Consider the following 23,140-nt stretch of genomic DNA (forward strand, 5'->3'; position numbering starts at 1 on the left):
GTAACTTTGATCATTTGGTTAAAGTGGTGTTTTCCAGGTATCTTCACAGTAAAGTGTTTTCTCCTATGCCAGTGCTAAGATATGGTGATCAAGTAGATATCTCAAATAGATATTTGCACACCCATGTTCATTGCCCCATCACTTATAATAGCCAAGAGGTGGAAGCAACCTAAATGTCCATTAATAGATGAATGGATAAAGAAAATGTGATATAGACATACAATTAAATATTATACCACCATAAATAGGAAGGAAATCCTGTCACAAGCTATAATATGGTTGAACCTCAAAGACATTATGCTAAGTGAAATAAGCCAGTCATAGAAGGACAGCTACTGTATGATTTCCCTCATATAAAGTATCTAAAGTAAGTAGTCAAAGTCATAGAAACAGAAAGTCGAAAGATGGTTGCCAAGGGCTGGGGAAAGGGGGAGGATAAATTAGTGTTTAATGGGTATATACAATGTATATTACTGTATAATGGGTTCAATTTTGCAAGATGAAAAAGTTCTAGAGACCTGTTGCACAACAATGTGAATGTACTTAACATTCGTATGTATACTTAAATATGGTTTAAATGATAAATTTAATGTTATTTTATTTATTTATTTTTACTGGAGTAAAAAAAAGATGGCCAGAACATTATGGGGAAAAAGTGTTTAACCTCAGTGGTAATAAAAGAAATATTGATTAGAACTAGTACCAGGAATGCATATTACTATTTTTGTCATCTTTACCAAACTGTCTTTGCATAAGTTAGGATGAAAATTGATATTACCTTCTTGAAAGCAGTTTGGCAATAAACCTATGAAACATGGGGAGTGGGGAAGGATATGTTGAAGTCCTAACTTCTAGTCCCTCAGAACGTGAACTAATTTGGAAATAGAGTTACTGTAGATGTAATTAGTTAAAATGTCATACTGGGACAGGGTGAGTCCTCAATCCAATTTGACTGCTGTCTTTTTAAGAAAAGGAGAAAGACAGAGACACAGACACGAAAGGGGAGAATGCCATGTGATCACAGAGGCAAAGGTTGAAGATCTGCCACTGCAAGGGAAGGAATGCCAAGGATTGCCATCAAACCACCAGAAATGAGGAAGAAAAAAGGAAAGATTCTCCCCTGAGGTTGCCCTGCTTATGCATTGATTCCAGATTACTAGCTTCTAGGACTATGAGGCCACCCAGATTATGGTACTTTACTGCAGCAGCCATAGGAAACTAACATAGTAATTAATTATTACATTGTAGGGAGATACTTTGAGGCTATGTAAATATCCTATTTTATTATAGAGATAGAGGATGTATACTTACACATATACATCTATCTATACATATATTTTTTATATTTTATATTTATATTTTATATTATATATATATATTTTAACATTTATTAATTTTTGAGAGACAGAGAGAGGCAGAGCATGCGCAGGGGAGGGAGAGAGAGATACAGGAGAGAGAGAGACATAATTTTTGAGAGACAGAGAGCAGGAGAACATGAGAGAGAGAGATACAGAATCTGAAGCAGGCTTCAGGCTCTGAGCTGTTTGTTAGCACAGAGCCCGATGTGGGGCTCAAACTTACGAACTGCAAGACCATGACCGAGGTGAAGTTGGACCTGCAACCAACTGAGCCACCCAGGCATCCCATACATCTATATATTTTATAGCTCTGTCTCTGTCCATTGGATGACTTAGAAGCAATGACACCCTAGAATATCTAGCTCCCAGATCTTGGTTTCCATATAATTACATATGATTCTTGTGTGAAACAGTTATTTCTGTGGTGGTTGCAAAATGATTTCATCATATCGTTTGCATCAGTTGGCATTCTACCATAAGGATGCACTTTTCATTCATTCATTCATTCATTCATACATTCATTTGTATCACTGTAGTTTCAGGGATCTTATTTAATCTAGAGATTATAATACATTACTATATTTTGTTAATCAAATTGTCCCATATCTGGCCACTGTGAGCTGAGCCCCTTCTAGCTGGCTCTTGAATTCTTTTGATAAATCTCCATTATTCTTTTTCCTACCTTCTGGTGCAAGAAGACGTTCTGGGCTCATCAATGCCTTCTATTCCGCAGCCCTGACATTAGCGGTTTCCTCAAGGAGCCTTGGCTCCTAGAAACCAAAATTTGAGTGCTAGAGTTTGTGAGGTATTATTGCTCTTAGGTCCTCTCAGTGGATAGAACTAGGAGATGTATTATATTATTCTGTTAGACCAGCTTGTCTCAATATTTTCTCATTATTTTACCCCTTCATTTGCTTTAGGAATACACATGGAACCCCAAATTTAGGTAATAAGAAGTTTATTGTAGAAACATAATAAAAATTTAAACATAATATTTATCAAATTAGTAGTATAGGCCCACAGTACATTACTGGAAATTCTGAAGACCATGTATATTTTGGTATTCAGTTGTATTCAGATTTTATAAATGTAATCAATGTATGTTCCTTATGTTATATAACATACTCAGTAGGGTGAAGACAATATCATGTAATGAAATCATGTATAGAAACATGTTAATGTTTCTATAGCAAAGCATCACACCAAGTGGGATCAAGAAAGATAAAATAAGTCTCCTTTTTGTTCAGGTCATATTCTACCATTAGATTGATTTGCTATGAATTTTCAAAGAAATTGAAATCTTTGGATTTGGGAATTGCAGATAAGGGATTGTGAACCGATAATCATATATTTTTCGACCAGAATTTAATGCAATATTTCTCTATTTATCTAGTTCGATTATTATATCCAGTTTGTTTCTTTGTAGTAGTAGTTGTTGTTGTTTTTATTTCCAGTTGAAAGTTCTAACTCACAATGTAGGTAATTGGGGATGATAGAACTACTTATTTGTGTAATTTTGTCCTCCATTGTTACATACACTTCTGTTAGTCCATAATCACTAATCATTGTTTTGCCCAGTCCACATTTGTGGCAAAACAATGCTCACGTTTCCCACACCATTTCCTCCTCCTAAGTACACAGGAAGACAGCATCCACAGCAATACCTTTTGGAGACCATAGCATTACCAGATAATAGAGTATAGATGAAAGTGAGGGAAGCGGTTTTAAAGCCCAGCTCTGAAAAATATCTCATGTGACCCTTCAGCTCTCATTTCCTTTCCCATAGAAATCCTGGATACCATGTGTTCCAGATCATGTAGCATACAAGATGGAGAAAGACTGACCTCATTGCACTGGACTATGATATGAGTGAACGGCACTTTTATTGTGTTAAGCTACTGTGATCTCAGGGATATTTTTGTCACATCCACACAGCTCACAAAATAATCTTTCCCCAAATGAAAATCCATCCTCTCATCGCATTGAGTTTTCAGTATAGAGCAAAAAACTCATCAAGCAATTCTCCTTTGTGTATGAATCTCATGTTTATCACAAGCTTACAGGTTGTGCGTCAATGATTTCATCTCACTGCAAACTGAAATGTCATCTAATAAGTTCAGATGATAGTAACTGCCTTTTAACAATTTATAGCAATGATGTGGTGCAAAATCCAGCAGCATCCCTTGCTTGATGAAGATATCCTGCTGGTAGCTCATGTAGCTTTCTTTTCTCACCTCAAGTTTCCATAGCATCTCTCAGCTTCCCTGCCCCAGGGTTTTCTCCAGAGCCCCAGGATCTTGTTCTGCCCACTCACAGCCAAAGCCCAGAAGTGCAGGGGAGTTGATGCCCCCCTGGAGCAAGTCAGCTGCAGGATGATGAGTCTGTGGATGAAAGTCTAAAACTCTTATCACTTTGAAGGAAATTTTTGAGGTGTATTCTATATAGTTCATTAGATGACGCCCCAGGAGAACAGAGTTCTTCTTTCCAGAATAATAGCCAGATCAACGACATACTCTTTGTTGGTTTTCCTTCAAAACCTCCTAACCTCAATCTTTCTGCTTCCATAGTCTGGCTTCCTGGGATCATCCCCAAATATATGACCTGTTTTGGGGGAAACCAACTAATTCAGTATTTCTGTTGTATTGCTGCTTTTTGTGAATTTGTTCTACATGAGCGATCAATTTGATTCCCAGTTGATTAGAAAAGAATTACATATTGTTTGAAAATGGTGCAAAAACAGACAACACACAGTTACTGAGGTGGCACTAGTGAACAGATTTCTGATTCAATAAAATCCACTTTTAAGATCATAGGACACATAGATTTATATTCTATATTTGTAATGGAGCTCTAATCAGTCTTTATTAATATATTTTTGTTAACATTTATTTGAGAGAGGGAGAGAGATACAATGCATGAGGGGCAGAGAGAGAGGGAGATAGAGAATCCAAAGCAGGCTCTGAGAAGAGCCCTACATGGGGCTGGAACTCACGTACTGTGATATCATGACCTGAGCCGAAATCAAGAGCCGGATGCTTGACTGACTGAACCACTCTGGCGCCCCATTATTTTGAAGGGAAATCTCCAGTCCATGTTGGAGATCTGACCTCTCTAAAAGGAAAGCAAGTGGAGAGGAAGCAGGATTGGGCAAGGAGGTCATCCAACTGCAATGCAAACCTGAGGGTCTCAGCCAACCTACCATGAAATTCCAGAGTAACGATTTCCCAATAGAGGAGTCCTAGGCCCTGGTGCTGATACCATGCTCAGCCATGGCTGGAGGGTGGCTGCCCGGGAAAACTGTTCCTCTGTTCAAAGGCCAAGGCAGATCCTGAAGGTGCTAACAGCTGGGAGCTGGGAGTTGACTGCCCTTTTTGCAGCTGAATGGCAAATTCTTTCCTGAAGGAAGATCCAAGCAGCACCTCCCCATGGCTGCCCCAGTTTTACAAATATAAACACCAGTATGAAAACTACGTGGTTAATTACTTAAGATGAACTTCATGTAAAGTGAGATGATCTGACCACAGATGAGATGATCTGTGAGCCTACCTATAGCACTGGATTAAAATGTCTGCATCATTTCTTTATCCAGTTAATTTTAAAACTGTTGTAAAAGTGTAAACCAGCCCATGACAGTTTTTTGTACATGTGAAAGAACTTTATTGTTCAGTTTTCATGATTATTGTGTAAGGAAGACTGATATAGATGTTCTGTGCTGTCCTGGACCATGTTAATTACACTTCTGATGTTTGGTTAATTACTTAAGATGACCTGCACTCTATTAACTGAATGTAAAGTGGGATGATCTGACCACAGGAACCCTTATGGGTTAAAAATGTAAGATTTATTAAAGTAGTGAGATGTCTACAAAAATCATATTATATTTTAATTCTGTGAAATGTGTATAAATTAGATTCTCGCAAATCTGCTAGCTACCGGAGGAATAGCTGTCACACAAACTTGAGCTGACCTGGGAACATTCAGGTGATACACTGAGGACCAGTTTTCTCATCAAATTTCCCAACTATACTGACTACCGAGATCCAGATGACTTACCAATTGTATCTTCAGTTCAGACCTCTACTTTGACCTTCAGATTCATAGATTCAACTGCCTATTTTGCTTGGCTTTCTGAAGGTACTTCATGTTCACTTTGCCTAAAATTGAACTCATTATTTTCCTCATTGTTAGCTCTATCCGTGATGGACAGCACCATCATTTGACAAACAAAACCCTGTCATCAGAATTAGCCCCTTTCCTTTACTTAACACTATTACTAAAGTATCAATGTACCAACTGCTTTTTACCTTCTAAATAGTTCTTGAATCTGTCCATTTCTTGCCACCTTTTGCACCACTATCCTGATCACAGCTATTTCTCCAATTGTGTTTACAACAGACCTATCCATACCCGCCCAACCCATCTACTCTATAGTATAGCTGGATTGATTGTATAACAAGGCAAGATATGACCACATCACAGCCTTCCTTCTTAAAATTCTTCAGACTTTACTTTTCTGCCTTCAAGTCATGCATGGTTTGGTCCTACCTATCTTTTGGATCTCACCCTGCACACTTTCCCAACATCTTCTTCCTATTGTCCCTACTCCAGCTGCATTGAACTTTCTTATAGAATTTTGTATTCACTAGGATCTCTTCTCCCAAAAGAATTCAGTTACTCTCTTTTCTCCATCTCAAATATTCTTTCTTACTCCACTTTATCTTATGAATTTATATTCATCCTTTTGATAGCACAAGCTTCCTTAGGAAACCTCTGACCTTGCTCACAAGGTCAAATCCCTCTAACTTTTTATACCACCAATTATTTTCCTTCAAAGTATTTATTACAATTACAACTTGACATTTATTTGTATGATGACTTGATTAATCTGTCTTTTCTACTACTATGCAAATTCCATGAGGGCAGGGCCTGTGCTTTGTTTGGCTTACCACCATATTCTCAGAGCATGACTTGATTCATTTTAATACGTTGGGCAATAACTAAGCAAATAAATAATGCAATATATAAGCAGCTAGTAAGGATGTTGTACAGGAAATTCCAAAATGCAAATCTGTGAAGCTACTCCATCTGAAAATGGCTTGCTGCAATGTTTTTATTCCTCCACTCAATTCAGGACAGTCAGGACATAGGAAGTGAGAGCTCTAATCCTGGATCATTCATTGATCCCAGAAGTCACACACCCCACCTACTTGCTATTTTTGTATTTGGAGGCTCTGGTCTTGGATGTTGTTTTTAAATTATTTTCTGAATAGTCGTGTAGCCTCACATTTAGCCTAAACATTTTTGCCTAATATTCTTTTTTATCATCAGTGTAGACTTATAGATATGAACATTCCCAAAGAAAGATCATAATTTATTGGGTGACTATACCTTGGAAGAAGGAAAATTTACATACTTTTAGGGGATATTTGGAATCCAGATCTAAGTTTTCTGGAATTCCTGAGGGTACTGATAACCACTGCAGTTATTTTGGTGGGGGCACGGGCTTACTGTGGCCAACTGAAAAAGGTGGTCTAATTTAAGGTCACCATTAAGATCCCAAATTTACCATATACTCATTTGCCCACTACAAGGGTGTTTAGTTGGGGTAGAAATCCTCAGCATGTGGCAGAATCCCCATCTTTTTTGACCCATAAAGTAAGGACTATTAAGTTAGTAGTGACCACTGGGAAATTATTTTAACTCTTTCTTCCCATCAAAATATTAAGTCAGAGACAAGACCATTTTTTCAGAAGGAACTGCAGAGATTAAGCAATTATCAACAATTTGTGGAATGCTGGCCAATTTTTATCCCATGCAATTCCTTAATATGATCAGTGCAAAAACCAATGCTAACTCCCACTGCATTTCCCAATCCTCACAGCGGCCTCCGCTCAGAGAAGAGGAGGAGAAGGTTTTGTAGCTGGTCTAGTCTGCAACAAAAGTGGCCCCATGAGGTAGTCTGATAACCACATTGATCCAATAGTGTCCAACACATGAAGCAGACCACCATGGTATTAGGAAAGCCTTGCAAGTAGTGTTATCACAGTGGGGGCTCAGGGTTTTGGAGCTAATTCATGTCACCAAGAGCAGGTAACTATCTCTTTTGAGTAACAGCTCCCAGCTTTCTTCCAAAACCAAATATATGATTATGGAAACAGGTAATTATGCAGCCTGGACCACCCTTAATAAACGAGGTATCATCAGATCCATAATCCATAAAACCAGGTCTACCTTAAAGCACTTCAAGAAGTAGTATCTAAAAGAACAGATTAAATCTTGCCACAAGGATACAAACACTGAACCTCTTCCAAGCAACAGAGGATGCCAACTATACAGGAGGCAATCGAGTATTTTCTGAAATAAATTTCACCAGACATTAAGCTTCATTAATAATATTTATTTTAAAGGTAACTTTTTATTGTAACAAATATAAAGTCATCAATGTTTTACAAATTGTCAAAAATGCTTTAAGTACAAAAAAAATACATTAGTAAAATGAAAGTTATATTGTGTTATTTGGTACATACTTAATACTGTCGACATGCACACCATATGCCAGAAAAGCTCATGCATTATTGGGAAAGAGAAGAAATAAGATAGTACTGCTATATTGTCTCATTACAAATTCATTGCTTCAGTTAGTTTTCTTTCTTCAGGGATACCATTTACCTGCAAAGTGTAAGAATGAGCATAGGCACGAATTAGGGCATGGACACTTTTAGATTTCGAGCAAAACATATTATGAGCAGGAGTAATTTTCTATCTCCTTAACATAATCTAAAATAATTATGTTGCATTATATCTCTGCCATAGGTTTTTCTTTTCTTTTTTTTTTTAAAAAAAGGAAAAATTCTAAATTAATCCTTTCTTTCTTGGGCCCAAACTATAATGGTTTGAACTTCTCAAAAGGTATGGTCTGAAAATTCCTCCCACAATAAACAGAAAGAATGAGGTTGACTGCGGGATGTATGACTGTACCTTTTAATCGTGACTTTTTAGAAAATATTGTGTGGGTTGGAAGGGCAAAGAAAATGAGAAAACCTAAAGGGGCATCAAACCTAATGGCTTGGGCCTCCTCCAAAAGGCAATGCTATTGTCAGCTTGTAACTGCTCTATTATCCCAGCTAGTGCTTAAGTCCAGGATTACAACACCAGCAGCTAGTTCATTTCTGAAACTTTTGGTGATCATTTAAAAAAAAAAAAAAAAAAAGAAGCACACACACAACTAAATAAAACAAACTTCAAAATATACTCTTCCCTAACAAATTCCATGTAAGAAGCTACAGATAAAATTACCCAGTATCCAAGAGACAAACAAACCCTGTGCTTAAATTATATTCATAAAGAAAACTATGACCTCACTTCATGCTTTGAGATACTTGGAAATGGCAGATTATTACTACACAATAATAATAATCACAAATGTGGCTGCCTCTTTGTGGTACCAGGATAAGCAGGAAGGAGTGACAGAAAAGCTGTTGAACCCATGAAAATACATAAATAGCACTAAATCCATGGATGTACATACAGAGCAGAATAACTCAGAAATTGAGAAACAAACTATTTTTTCATTCAAATGAACAGAATGGGAATAAGGAATGTAAGCTGCCCATTTAGCTCCTCTCTCTGGGAGGCATAACTCTATTTGATCATGCATTTAGCAGAGGCGGAAACACAACCATCCATCATAATTATAAAAAATGCTAGGGTGGTCTCTCTCCCTTTAGCACTTAGATACATTGGGGACTCACTGAAAACAGCAATGACAAGAAGAAAACAACCAAGAGGAGATAGTGCACTTTAGTCAATAATGTGCTCCAAATTACAGAAAAATATAAGAAAACAAGAAGGTAATAGGCTAGAGTATTAACTAAAAAAGAGATCAAAGCTTCCTTGACTCAAGCAAAATGCCTGCTCCCCAAAATCTATTTTAGAAAAAAATCTAGAAAATTGGGTTGAACAGCCTAAAATTCCCCTAGGGAAATTCTTTGGCTTTTATCCCATTTGCTCAGACACAAATTGTCCCTGTAGTTGGAAATACTGCCTGTTACTAAAATATAGCATACTAACAAGACTACTTGCTAAAAATCTATACAACTATCAAATATCTCTCTCTAATATCATCTACTTAGGTTTCCTTATTTTCTCTAATGGAGGAATAAGTAAAATTTACCTGGGTTTTTAAAATATACAGGTAAATTATTTACTGTTCTACTAGAAACGGTCTCCCTTCTACTCACTCCCTGCATTAAATAATGAAGAATCAGAGGAAAGACATCTTAGAGGAGTTAGAAGTTTTAAGAATTTAATGAGGAAAATGTAGAAACAGTCCCTTACAAGTTTTTTTCTTAAAAAAAAAAGGCCATGCAATTAGTGTTAATAGGGATTCATTTTTTGCTTTGCTCTTTAGGTAACGCATATTTATAACCAAGTTTGTTCCTTCATCAATCTCCTGAATGCTTACACAGTAGCACCACCACATCAATATATTGAACATCTTTGTTGAGACATGTTAGTATTTAATTAAAACAAGTGGTCAAAATGGTGGGATAAAATTCTGATAAACATTATCTCGTAATTAAAATCTGATGAACAACTTTATTATACTTGCCTCAAATCTTTGAAAAGTTGTCAAACGGAAATCTCCTTAAATTCCCGAAAGCAGTAATAGAGAAAATAATTCTTGAAGAAAAACATCCAATAAATTTCTATACGTGCCTAAAGTTTTTAAGAGACTTACTTAATAGCTTCCCTACCATAATAACACTATGCGTACTCAGAATTCCACATCCAACTTACATTTTTAAAACTTCTCTTGCTTCTCCAAAAGAGCTACAAAAGGCATGACTGGTTGCCTGGCAATTAGAACTAGGAATCAACCACTAATTAGAAGACAATCATGAATAAGTTATCTACTCAGTGCTGAGATGAATGAAATAATTGGCTGTGGAAATTTTTTAGGGACACTTGAAAGAAATAAACTTAAAGAAAGCAAGTCTTAGGGAAATAGAATAGTCAAGGGAGAATCGTCTCCCATCTTGTCGTCACTGGTCATGTTATAACAGCTTTTTAAAGTGGCATTAAAACCAGGCCAACCATTTCTCATTTATCCCCCTGAAGCCTCAATGATTAGTCACAATGGTTTCCTTTTGTAAGAGTCAGTTTCAAGCTGCTCACTTACTGAGACAAATCCTGGATGCATCCAAGCTAAGAATCTTTCATACCAAGGGGAAGAATAGGGAGCTTCACTGAAGGAAGGGGATTTTATTCAGTCTTCCTTAATTAGACAGGACCTCCATGGATGCTTTTGCTCTAAGATCATTTACCCAGTGTTTATCACTCTGATGCCAATCTATGCAATAATCTCAGCTATTATTCTGAGGTTCAAACTCTGATTAAGGAATGACACAACTGTTTTGCCTTACTTGGTGAAGCTAAAGCTTCATAAATTATATAGTACTATAATTCTCTTTTAATCTGTTAGCCTCATACATAAACATCATGACATTATTACTTTTAGTACTTACCTGTAGTCTGCTGTTGGGGAATCTGAGTCTGATGTGGCAAGTTCCTAGAAATGATTGACATTTTTGAGTAAAACTGTGTTTGTCTATACACTTGTAAACAGACAGCAGACATACTAGAATGAAAAACTTTATAGTTAAAAAGGGCCCCAGAAATCATCTAACCCAGCACACCCTCGTGAGTTTATGGATGAGGAACCTGAGGTCTGAGGAAAATAAATAATAATATTTGGTAACATTCATAAAGTTCCTACTAAATGCTACATTCTACCTCACAACAACCCTAGGAGGTGGGTATTATTTTCTCCAACTTAGAGATGAGGAAACAGGCTTTAGAAGTCCAAGGCTACAGAGCTAAGAAGTGGTGGATAAAGATGTGAACACAGGGATTCGGGGCTTGTGCTTGTAACCTGTACACTTTCAGATCCAGGTCTAGAACATACATACACACTCACACAGAACAACATACATATCCATCTTCATTCACTGTGCCAAATCTGTGCTCTTGTATCTCTGTCCCAGGGAATGACACTGGCCATCCACCCAACTGCACTAGTTAAGATGTAGAAGTCATCATCAACCCTTCCTTCTCCTTCAGTCCCCACATCCCAATCTTGGGAACCCTTGATGATTCTCCTCAATCTCCTTTGAATCTGTCCTCTTCTTCCCCACCTGTGTTGCTAACCTGGTTGAAGCCATCACCATTTCTCACTTGATCTTTACAACTGAGCTGAACTGTCTCCTTAGTCTTATTCTTGCTCCCTCATAATCCACTGTGCACATTCTAAGACACAAATCTGGTTACATCATTCAAACAACACACATTTCATGATTTCCTTACACCTACATGCAAATTAAGTTTCAAGTTCCTTAGTGTGGCCCAAAAGACCATCAGTATATCTTGTCCCTACATGGAGCAGCCCCTGACTGCTTGAAATAGAACCGCCATCACACCATGGCCATTCCCATCTCTTGTACCCAACAAACTCCCATTTGTCCTTGCAAACTCAACTTAAAATTTGTCACGATGGAAACGAATTACTCTTATAATTTAAAAATATCCCACAAGGAATGCTAATTAAAATTTTTTAACTTATTATTTTTTTAATTAAAAAATATCTCAAGTACCACTTCTTCTATGCCTCCTTACTCTCTAAGCATTCCCTTCCCATTACCACTGAGCATGGATTTACACACATGCTGCATTGTCATTGTATTTCTCATCACATAACGTTTATTTGCCCCAAAGTGCCTTAACAGTAAGAATCCCTTATTTTGTTTAGCATCCTCAACAGTAAACATGAGATACATAATTTTTTAATGGGTATGGGCAAAAGTGAAGACACCCAGAAAGATTCACATCATACACATGTGTTCATTAACGTTCATACATACTTAGTTTCAAACAATGATATTCAAATTTGTTTGCAAAAATGTACAATTTAGATTCTGTGTGGAAGAGATTCTAGGAGTCAGCCCCTTGCTAGGAGTAGGGCTTGATCCATGCCAGGGATTTTCAGAGTTTTTTTGTTTCTCTTCAGCAATAGAATTCCTTTTAATTGAAATCCTAAGCAGAACTCTTGACGTACAAAAGAGATAAATGTGAGGTTGCCTGGGTTGAAACAAGGGAGCCAAGAATCCCGCCTGCTTTGTTTCCTTTGCCCCACATGCTGGCCCCTAAGGCATTTCTAAGAAACCTCCAAGAAACAGAGTTTGAAAACCATTGATCTGAATCATTTCAGCCAGGCAAATATTATGTTCCACATACAACAATCTAAAGTGGAAAGCTGTATATGCTAGTTAAATACTGTTTAAACTCTTAATCTATAGAAATGTTAATGACTTCAAGTAATTTCTTTTTTAATTTTCAGTTCCATTTTAAATATATTGTTAACAAAATCAATTCTAATTCAATTCGAGGAAGCTACTTAATAATTCATCCCAATAATTATATTCTTTTTTTTTTTTTTTTTTTTTGCTATTACCTATCAGCCCTACTTATCCTTGTGTGGTCTCCGGGAATATTTTGTTTGTTTGTTTATTCTTTCAGTATTTCACATGATATATTTATAGTGGTCTTCATCTCTAAAGTATCAAATGATTAATCTATAAATCACAGAAAAAATAAGTTATAGATTTAAAGATGGAAAACAAACATCTGCAATTTCATGGGCATTTGGGAGGGGGATAGGAATTTTGTTTTAACTTCTCAGGAACAACTAATTTGGGCTTACCTATTCTACAATAGAAGCTATTACACCATACCTTACACACACACCTCACACACCTCACACACACACACACACACACACACTTCTTCATTTCTCACCACCTCTAGCTCTACCAAGCTTATTAATGGATTAAATCAATACATTTTGACAAAACAAAAATACTGCAGAGGACAAGAAAAGCCTTTCAAAATCCCTAAATCAAGGATACCCCCAATTCAAAATCAGTATTTGGCTGAAGCAGTTGGAACCCCCTTGCTCCTACTGGCCAGTAGGAGTCATCCTACTGGCCTGGCTCCAATTTACCCTTCTGTGGAACACAGTTTGCAAACCACTGATCAAAGTCAATCTCCACCCTGTTGTTTCTTCTCTAGCCTCTGATTCTTTTCCTCTTCGTCTATACTGCTAAACTTTCTAAGTACTAGTGGGCTTGGCTAGGTTTGAGGAGAAACGGTTGAGAAAGTGCCACACAGAAGGTAGATCTATGAGAAAACGGTTGTGCTACTTTGGTTTAGAGATTTAACATTACCTGTGGCGCATGCCCCACTTGGTGAAGTGTGAACAACGGACATGCACCACTTGCAACTTCAACTGAAACACAGATGAGTTACATAAAAGTGCTTATATGTGCAAAAAGGTGCTCAACAAGAAATCAGTGAAGATACAACCTGCCCAGAATCTCCAGGGTTGTGCACACCTGGCTCTGCTTTTGTGGGTGCCCAAACCTGTGATTGCATGTGAGCCTGTGAGTGTCAGGGTGTTAACATATCCAGGGTGGGCATACTTGAAGTGTGAATTACATTGAAGAGTTGAAAGGAGGTCCCTCCTAAGAGCATTGCTTCAGGTATACAGGAGAAATGCTGGAGTAACTCAGCTAAGTCAAGCAGACCAGGCATCGAGAAAACAGAAGCATTCCATCTTTGGTGAAAGCAGACTGCTAAAGGCAATTATACAGGAAAGTGTGGTTGACTTCAAATAGAAGCCCAATCATCCTTCAAAGAAGGACCTCTGTAAAGTCATAAAACTATTTAGAATAATTACATTATTAATGGACCAACTGAAAGATTATTATGTGTAAACTGCATTACGTAGAAAAAAGATTTAAGAAAACTGTATTTCTCTAAATTATTAGCATTAATTATTTTCTAATGTTGCTACCATTAATTACATGCATTTAAATAGAAAATTATGTAAATTAGCCATTGCACAAACTTTATTCTTTAAGGAAGCAAAGGTAATAACTTGCAAATTAATAAATAAGTGATTGAGGGGAGTACACAATTATTTATTATTTGTACAACCATTTTAAGGTAATCTGACATTCTTGGATATCCTGTAGAGTAATTATATGAGTAAGGTTGATGATTATCAACCCATTATATTCCTACTTGCTTGAAGACTCAAAAGCAAAGAAAGGTTAAGTGATTTTCATTAAGCCACAGAATCTGTGCCAGAATTGAAAATAAATGACATTAGTTTGGCTATGTAGAATACAAAATACTTCTCTTTTGAATTAGTATGGAGCTATTTAGCAGTAAGTAACATATTTAATAATAGTAATATATTTTTGGAATTTCCCAATTATTTCAGCAAAATTGATGTTGCTCAACCCTTGAATTTTCTATAATTTTTTTCTAACAAAAAATGCTGATTTGGACCCCTCACCTGCTTTTACTAAGGAACCAGGCCATTTGGATGGATTAAGGAAGAAAGGAAGGACACAGAGAAACATCACTATAATTTTTAATTTCAAAACCTAATTTTAAATAAATCAATGTAGAATATATATGGAACATAAATGAGAAAGGAGAAATTCACTTATTTCTTTTAGTTAGTTTTCCTTGCTTGTACAAAGCCAAAAGCAAGCCTACCAAGCCTACCACAGCTTTAAACTGAAGCAGTAGAAACCTACAGAACCAAAATTCATCACAGATATTGCATCCATTGCTGAATTAAAACAAAAAAAAGTCAATGGCTCTGAAATATCCCTGGCTGCTTGACACTTCTTGTCAACAGGAAACCATTATCTTGGTACCCTAATACATTCTCTTCAACTGATACTAACTTTCATTGAAACCTAATTTTTTATTCATGAAATTTTACCATAGCTACTTCTCATTATTACCAAAGGGAAGACAAACAGAAAAATACTTTAGATAAAAATTAAAATGATTAGTTAACTATATCTCTCATTAGAAGACTGAATTCTAGATTTCTATTCATTAATCTATAGAAGATTAAGCACTACCTACCTCCTGTTTTGAGGGAGACCCGATTACTCTGGATTAGGCATTGTGTTTAGTATAATGAATAAGGAAAATTTCGTATAGACAATTAAAACCTTTCTAGAAAATGTCTGGATACTTTTCCCTATTATTCATTACATAAAATCTTCTATGAGGATGCTTCCCACTCAGGAAAAGTCCATTGATATTGTGTTGGGATGAGAAAAGGATTAATAAGGAGGCAGATCTATCCCCCTAGAAAAACATGTACTACATTATAAATTTTAGAATAAATCCTTTTTTAGAAAACTGAATGTCTGAAATTCCCCAGCAAATGCCTCCTATAAAATTGCAAAATGACAATTTCCCAGTGGTTTTTAGTTTTTCAAGGTTCAGCATTTCTCTGTCCCAGTCAGTACTAATCAGTACTCATTTCTCACTTCTCTACACCATTTCCTCAGGCAGCAGAAGGAGGTGTGAAAAGGATAGCAGCTGATAAACAGAAACCCAGAAACAGTCCCAACACTATATCAGGCACCTGAACTGCCCCCTTTCACACTTTTCTTTTGTACATCACCTCTTAGTGGGGAATCAGGAGAAACTCCTCCCCTTTTAAAACTCTAGGAGAAGGACTATGAATAATAGCCCCTTCCCCACCTCCACCCCCAAACCCCACCCCAAGCTGGTGTTCCCAAATTCTAAAGCCTAGCCCTTTTAAGTATTTTAATTGGGAATTGTCAATGCTTTTTCCTCCTCCACCTAACTTACAGCTCCACCAGATTCCAAATCCACAGAAGTAGGGCCCTGGGATCTGCATTGCAAAAGCTCCACAGGTTAATATGATCTGCAATATGGCTGGGAAACAACCAGGCTGGACTATCTCTCAACATCCCTTCTAGGACCTAAAATTCTATGACTTGGAATTTGATTTTCCTCATTTAAATCATTACAAAGGTTTGTTTTTGAGGTATATCAATCTGTAATATATTTTAAATTAAGTCTTTGGTCAAAAACATACCCCTTAATCACAATGATTCTTTGGGCAAAGCAACATTTACTTTTAAGAATTACTTTATAGGGGCATCTAGGTGGCTCAGTCAGTTGAGTGTCTGACTCTTGATTTCAAATCAGGTCATGATCACAGGGCCATGGGATCAAGCCCTGCATCAGGTTCCACACTGACCATGGAGCTTGCTTAAGATTCTCTCTCCCTCTGCCTTTCCACCCTGCTCTCTCTCTCTAATAAAAAAAAAAATTAAAATTAAAATTAAAAATAAAGAACTACTTTATAATGCAATCTCCAGCAATGAATGGTAATAAGTAAGTAAGGGGACAGCCTGCAGAGAGAAAAGTTTTTCTTACTATTAATGGTAACATGTATTCACTCCACTGCAAAGATAAATACAGATGCAGAAAGCCTGACTGTATTAGGGGATGAGGAACATTCTTCAGAATATGTGGCTAGTGCTCTTCAAGACCGTCAAGGTCATGGGAAAAGAGGAAGGTTTAAAAAACTGCTCTGATCAGAGGAGACTAAAGAGACATGCCAGTTATTGTGTCCTCAACAGAATCCTGGAACAGAAGGACATTAAAGGAAAAACTAGTGAAATCTCAAATTATTAAAAAAAAAATCTGAAGTCTGCTTAATAGTCAATGTTGGTTTCTTAGTTGTGACAAATATACAATGGGAGAAACTAGGTGAGGGGTCTCTGGAAACTATATTGTCTTTGCACCTTTTCTGAACCTCAAAAATCATTCCAAAATAAAACATTAATTAATAAATATATTAGCAAAGACAAAACTAAATTGCCCTGGCATTTCCATACCATGTGATCATTTTAACAGCCTGTTTATATTGTCTCTGTAACCTGAAATGTAGACGGAACGCTGTGCAAAATGAAATCGTCCTTCCTGAGCATGTACTCCACCTTCTGGTCCCTGTCCAGGTCTCCTTTCCACTACCTGTTCAATCACTTTGCCTGTTATCTGGATCAGAGATCCCTCTGAGGTCAATGACTACATTATCTTTGCCTTAAAATCAAGATAGGTAAATAATCCAATTTCAGTTTTGACCTAATTCAGTGTTGTCTCTTATCCATCTTCCAATTTCATCAATTGCAAATGATTAAACATTTTTTTACTAATGAACGGTGCCAGTCTAGAGTCCTGCAAAGCACTGTACCAAGAAGAAAATATTACTGTGTTACTGATATGTTACTGGGACAGCCCCTCATCATACAACTGTTAGGAGTTCTCTTTACCTCACACTGTTATAAGGTTCTCTAGATCCGGGACTGACTTGTTTAAGAGACCCAAGCAAATTTCCGTGCAGCTCTGAAGAAAAGCTTGGAATGTTCTCGAGTCTTGCTCAGAAGCCAACGTAAACTTTCAGCCATTTCCTTATGCCTGAATATTTCCGGTGTCAAGCCTGACGAATCAACATGAAATCCTGTCGCTAGCCAAATTATTTATGAATGATAAAATCAGTAAAGTTAGTATGAATATGTGAAGATGAAACACATGCCCTTTTAGGAAGGGTTAATTAATAAATACCAGGGAGCATTATCCAAGCTTTGGACTTGGTTATCAAGTACTGTAATACCTCATCTAATGTAATATCTCATTTTAATGTTGAGAATTCAGTTCAATCCAAATGACCAAACTATTTATGTATATATGTACTTGATGCTGAAATAAAACTTGAAAAACATGCTTTTTAAGGTAAGGAGTAAAAGCTGAATTTGCGTAAAGGACAGCTGTGACGAACCTGATACAATGAATTCCCTATTATCTGGCATGGTTGGAAAATGAGGTTAATCACATATTCTGGCTTATAGGCAGTTACCATAGAGACAGTGCACATATTATCCATTTCCAAGAATAAAAGAAAGATAATATACACTCAACACTGAAACTACACCAAATGTAATTTAATTTTCCTCTGATGAGTCAGACGTACTTGATGATCTCGCAGTGCCTCAGAATAATCATTGTGAACATCATCAATTATCTATGTACCCTATTTATATAGAAGTGCTAGTTAATGGAGTTTTTCCATTAGCAGAAATCTGAATAATGTGAAAGTTTTCTGGACTTAAAAATACGTATATGGCCAAATTGTCGCAAGTTCAAGAAAATAACCTATTGCATTTGCAAATAGATCGGATCAACATAATGATAGTCGATGGGGTTATGGAAGGACTGGGAAGATGTATTTGGTTGTAAACTAGACAGAAAATTTTATTGTTTTTGTATATTAGTAGCAACATTGCAAAATCCTAACCACAGAAAATCAAAATAATTTTTAAGGAGCTATTCTTAGTCTCAATATATATGGTCAGAAAGTGTCTCTAAAAAATGACACAGCCTTTTTCTTTCCCTTAAACTTCACTAGCAATAGTTTTGCTGACTTGCAAACATATTTAAGTTCCCCTACTCATTATAACAAATATTTCTCTTTTAAAATGTGATACATTGTTATTTTTATCACTAGGAACATGTGGTCTTTGAAGAGTTATGTCTGACCTTTTTTCATGGATTCATAAAGCATATCAATATACTCAAGGCCTCTGAAAAATCTTATAGTTTTAAAACAAACAAACAAACGAACAAAAGGACTGTTTCTCAAGTATATTTGACCATTTCACTTTTTTGAGATTATATATCAACATTTGAAGAATATATACCCAGATTTCACTGGCACTCTTAGGTAAAGAAAATACAAAATGGTAGCCTTAAAGACTTTTAAAAATTCTTTCCATTTGGAAATGAATGATAAGTCTGTTCATAATCTTCATCTAAAAAAAGCAAGAAGGATTGCTTAAATTGTGAGCTATTATAATACTCTTGAAATTATACTCATTTTTCCCATCAGTATCTAATCCTGGTAAAGTGGGTTTTAGGATGACCCATGAACCAACCATCAGAGAGTGTAGAAATCTATCCCTTCCATTCAGTACAACTAAATTTTGTGAGACCTTAATATTCACATCCCTGGCAGAATATTAATATTTCCAAAACTCAAAAATTTTAAATGTATGCAAGTTTCTCCATTGTCTATCAGACTTGAATCAATTACTGTACACACAGATGTGCACACATAAACACATACCTTAGCCTATTCACCACTAAGTAGATAATGTTAGAGCAGTTCAGGAAAATATAATACTTTTAGATTTCTGAAGTATTGTGGACAAATTCATCAAATCTAACTATCTAAATTACTCTTATTAATTACCATTTAATTTTCAAATTACCACATACATTTTACATGATTACAAAAAAAGCACTTGCAATGGGAAACTGTACCCAGTATGGTTCCCAGAGAAATCTTTAATCAGTATTACCTGTTGATCATACACTAAGGTTTATGTGGGGAGAGGGAGGTAGATTTTTCTCTATATCCATCATATTATATTCACAAAAGTAAAGTGAAAAAGAGGAGGATCTCAAAAGCAAACTTGTGACTTCCTTGGGAAACTGAATTTACAGGGGAACCCCATGTTGTTAAAAATAAATTACAATTTTACCTACAATCCCCTTATATCAAAATTGATCTTCTAGGCATATAAGGTGGGTTCTCAAAGAGCAACTAGGAAATTTCCTTAATTAACCCCTTGTCCCCAAAGGTACCCTTTACAAAGTTTTCTTCCAGGCTTTCTAATCATAGTCCTTCCAGTACTACAAAGGTTGGCACTAATAAATTATGCTTATAGTCAAAATTGGAACTACTCATTTTTATATACAAGCACATCATAAGAAATAATGTAAAAACCTTTTACCCTGAGGCACAAAAAATTAGATTAAATAGATCTCTGGTAATAACATTAAAAAACGGGTTAACAGGGGTGACTGTGTGGCTCAGTTAAGCATCCAACTCTTGATTTCGGCTCAGATCACTATCTCACGTTTGTGAGTTTGAGCCCCACGTTGGCACTGACAGCATGGAACTTGCTTGAGATTCTCTCTCTCCCTCTCTCTTGCCCCTCCCCTGCTTGCACTCTCTCTCTCCAAAAATAAATAAATAAACTTAAAAAAATAGGTTAACAGAACCCAACAATTCTAATAATAGCTCTAAAAAATAATTTGTTATGTTTTAGGATATGCTTCTCTTTTCACAATTAACTCATCTTTGAGCAAACATGATTGGTCTGTTAGCAGTGTCAGTTTCTTAACTATTAAGGTGGATGTCATCTTCTTTCAATTAGTGAAGAAGAAAAGTGCATTTCCTGAAAGTAATTCTTTATATTTGTGTCAGCACAGTGGGGTCAGGATCTATACCATCAATGTCCTATTGGTATTTTCTCTTAGAGTTACAAACAAACAAACAAATGCAAAGCGAAAAGTTCTGGTCTTTATAGAAATTAAGTAGATATATTCATGCATACTAATAATTATACTACCAAGCGGATACTTACTGCTGTGTTTGCATCAGAGGCATATTGGTGCTCTCATAACTGTCCGTGTGCAGAGGGGGTATGATTTCCCCAGTCACAGGGTGGAACACAGGGAGTGTTGACAGGGGCCATGCTATCTCTCTATTCTTGGACATGTCACGAAGTTCTTTGGTAGATTTCTGAATAGCACTATGATGGACCAGCTGGATGCTAGATCAAAAAGAAATAAAACAACATCTGTTTAAAATCACATATTAGCCCAATGGGTCTTCAAATTTGAAAAACGTTATGAATTTTTTTCTTCTTTTTAAAACAAGGCATTATTGCACTTTTGGGCATTCTACAAGTTATCTCTGAAAGAGGTACATTTCACATACTTTTAACACAGCAACGCAGAAAGTTGCAAATCAATTTTTAAATAAATGTGTCTTTCATTAAACTAAGCTATAAAGCATTTTGTTAATATCACAGCCCTAAGTAACAAGCTAGTGCTCTATTTAATTTCTACGATTAAGATTAGACTACCATAGCTTTTATATTGTTGCTTCTGATGGGGCATTTATAAATACTCACAGAAGTTTCATTTTATGGTAGGTTATTACTGTAGATTCAGGAAAACGTGTATGAAGGGCCTTTTCATCTGTTATCTGGTTTATAGAAATGCAGGTTGGGAAATCACATAATATAAATGGCAAGTTAATATTCTGAATCTGAAATTTTAGGTTTAATTTTTACTTATGTCATCTTAGTTTTCAAACCCTTTTTATTTTTTAGTTTCTACCCCTCCTAAATATCTCTATTTAGAAAGCAGCTTTCACATTCATGAAATAAACTGTGAATGATGACAAATGAAAAAATAAAAGCATGACACACATGTATGGAGCATGATGAGCAACTGAGAAGTGAAAGAAATGATAAAGAAAATAACAGGAAAGAAGACACTTACTCTGGTGTTTGCATGTTTCTCTTTTCCCTAGAAACAAAACAAAATTTATGAATTAAATAATAGCATTGATATTTGGAACATTAAGACTATATGTTCATGGGATCTTGCATGATGTGGAAATGCTGACATCGTTACTATTAAATGCAACCAGGAAGCATTTGCCACCAGGTTGATGACATTACTTAGATGAGTACACATACAGAGATGGAATACTGATGAGAAACACACAGAAAAATGAAAAAAAAATGGAGATTAAGAATCAAGCTCTTGGAAATAAATTCTATGACACAATGAAATCAGGCTACATGTAAAAAATGGAAGAATTTGTTACTTGCTGCTTCATTAATTTTTTATCCTTTGCTTTGTTACCCTGACGTCTAGATAATCTCAGGAGATTCTTTTAATTGACATAGATGTCCTGAAAGTGCTAACTGTTCATGAAGTGAACACTCATTACTCAAATTATACTCTTATTTTCATTAATTTACTCCTAGGTTTATATGTATAGATACATATTTTCTTAAACATTTAGATGGTGCCACCCGTTTGACAGCAGAACAATTTCAAGAAGAATTCTGACCATCACTTCCGATCAAACTAAGACTATTTATTTAAAGTGCAATCACCATATCAGTAGATCCCACAGTCTCTGCACAAAATGGCTTATATAACCAAAAGAAGTAGCCTCAATTATTCTTGGGACTGTTTTGCCAGCATGAATTTACATCTAGCCTTAATAATTGTTGAATAAAGTAATTATGTCCCCTAATTTGATTGACTAAACTCAAACTATTTTAATTCATTTTAAAGGAATAAAGTACTGTAGTTTGACTTGAACACAATTTCAATTAATTTATAAAGTGTTTTATGAACCAAATGAAACTTGGCTTTTAATGGAATCTTATGTGTTGTTAACCTAGTAGGCTCTATAATTTTTTATTAGTGCTTTAAAGTACTCACACTCCTTCCCGTCGGCAGCACATGATATAAGCAAGTATTAGAAAAAGGACCAGTGCTACTGCCGAGGGCACAGCCAGTGTAATTAGGAAATCCGTGTAATAGTCTCTGCTTTTCAAAGAATCAGAAGGGGGTTTGTACTCTCCACCATCAGGTAAAATCCCCTCTCCTCGAATCACCTCCTGATAGGTGGACACTTGCTTTGTTTTATCAACCTGATATAAAAGAAGACAATTACACATCAAATTAATAGCTACAAACATGACAAGAGTTGAAGATCTAGACATATCAAAACATTCTTTGACACATTTCTCAAAAGCAATTTCTTCCAATTCCTTTATCATCTTGAACTTGCAGTTGTTTATGGCAGCTAGGAAGAAGTAATGAGCAAAAATAATTAAGGGTTGGGGCGCCTGGGTGGCTCAGTCGGTTAAGCCTTTGACTTTAGCTCAGGTCATGAGGTCACAGTTAGCGAATTCAAGCCCCACGTCGGGCTCCGAGCTGAC

General features: G+C 36.1%; 1 protein-coding gene across 2 annotated transcripts in view; it reads right to left on the reverse strand.

Moving 5' to 3' along the window:
* Positions 1-7,740: 7,740 nt before the first annotated feature.
* SGCE (sarcoglycan epsilon) overlaps positions 7,741-23,140 on the reverse strand; it is a 69,047-nt gene continuing 53,647 nt past the window's right edge. Inside the window, exons 7-11 of one of the 2 annotated variants that reach the window (XM_049641485.1) lie at positions 22,638-22,849; positions 21,678-21,704; positions 20,753-20,941; positions 10,886-10,929; positions 7,741-8,027 (exon numbers count right to left, since the gene is read on the reverse strand). In XM_049641485.1, coding sequence (XP_049497442.1) covers positions 8,011-8,027; positions 10,886-10,929; positions 20,753-20,941; positions 21,678-21,704; positions 22,638-22,849 — 489 coding nt within the window. In that variant the 3' untranslated portion in view covers positions 7,741-8,010. Of the gene's footprint in view, positions 8,028-10,874; positions 10,930-20,752; positions 20,942-21,677; positions 21,705-22,637; positions 22,850-23,140 lie in introns of those variants that run through there. The other variant, XM_049641486.1, reaches the window with a different exon arrangement.

Source organism: Panthera uncia, chromosome A2 (genome assembly GCF_023721935.1).
Source record: "Panthera uncia isolate 11264 chromosome A2, Puncia_PCG_1.0, whole genome shotgun sequence".
In the NCBI taxonomy this organism is placed as follows: domain Eukaryota; kingdom Metazoa; phylum Chordata; class Mammalia; order Carnivora; family Felidae; genus Panthera; species Panthera uncia.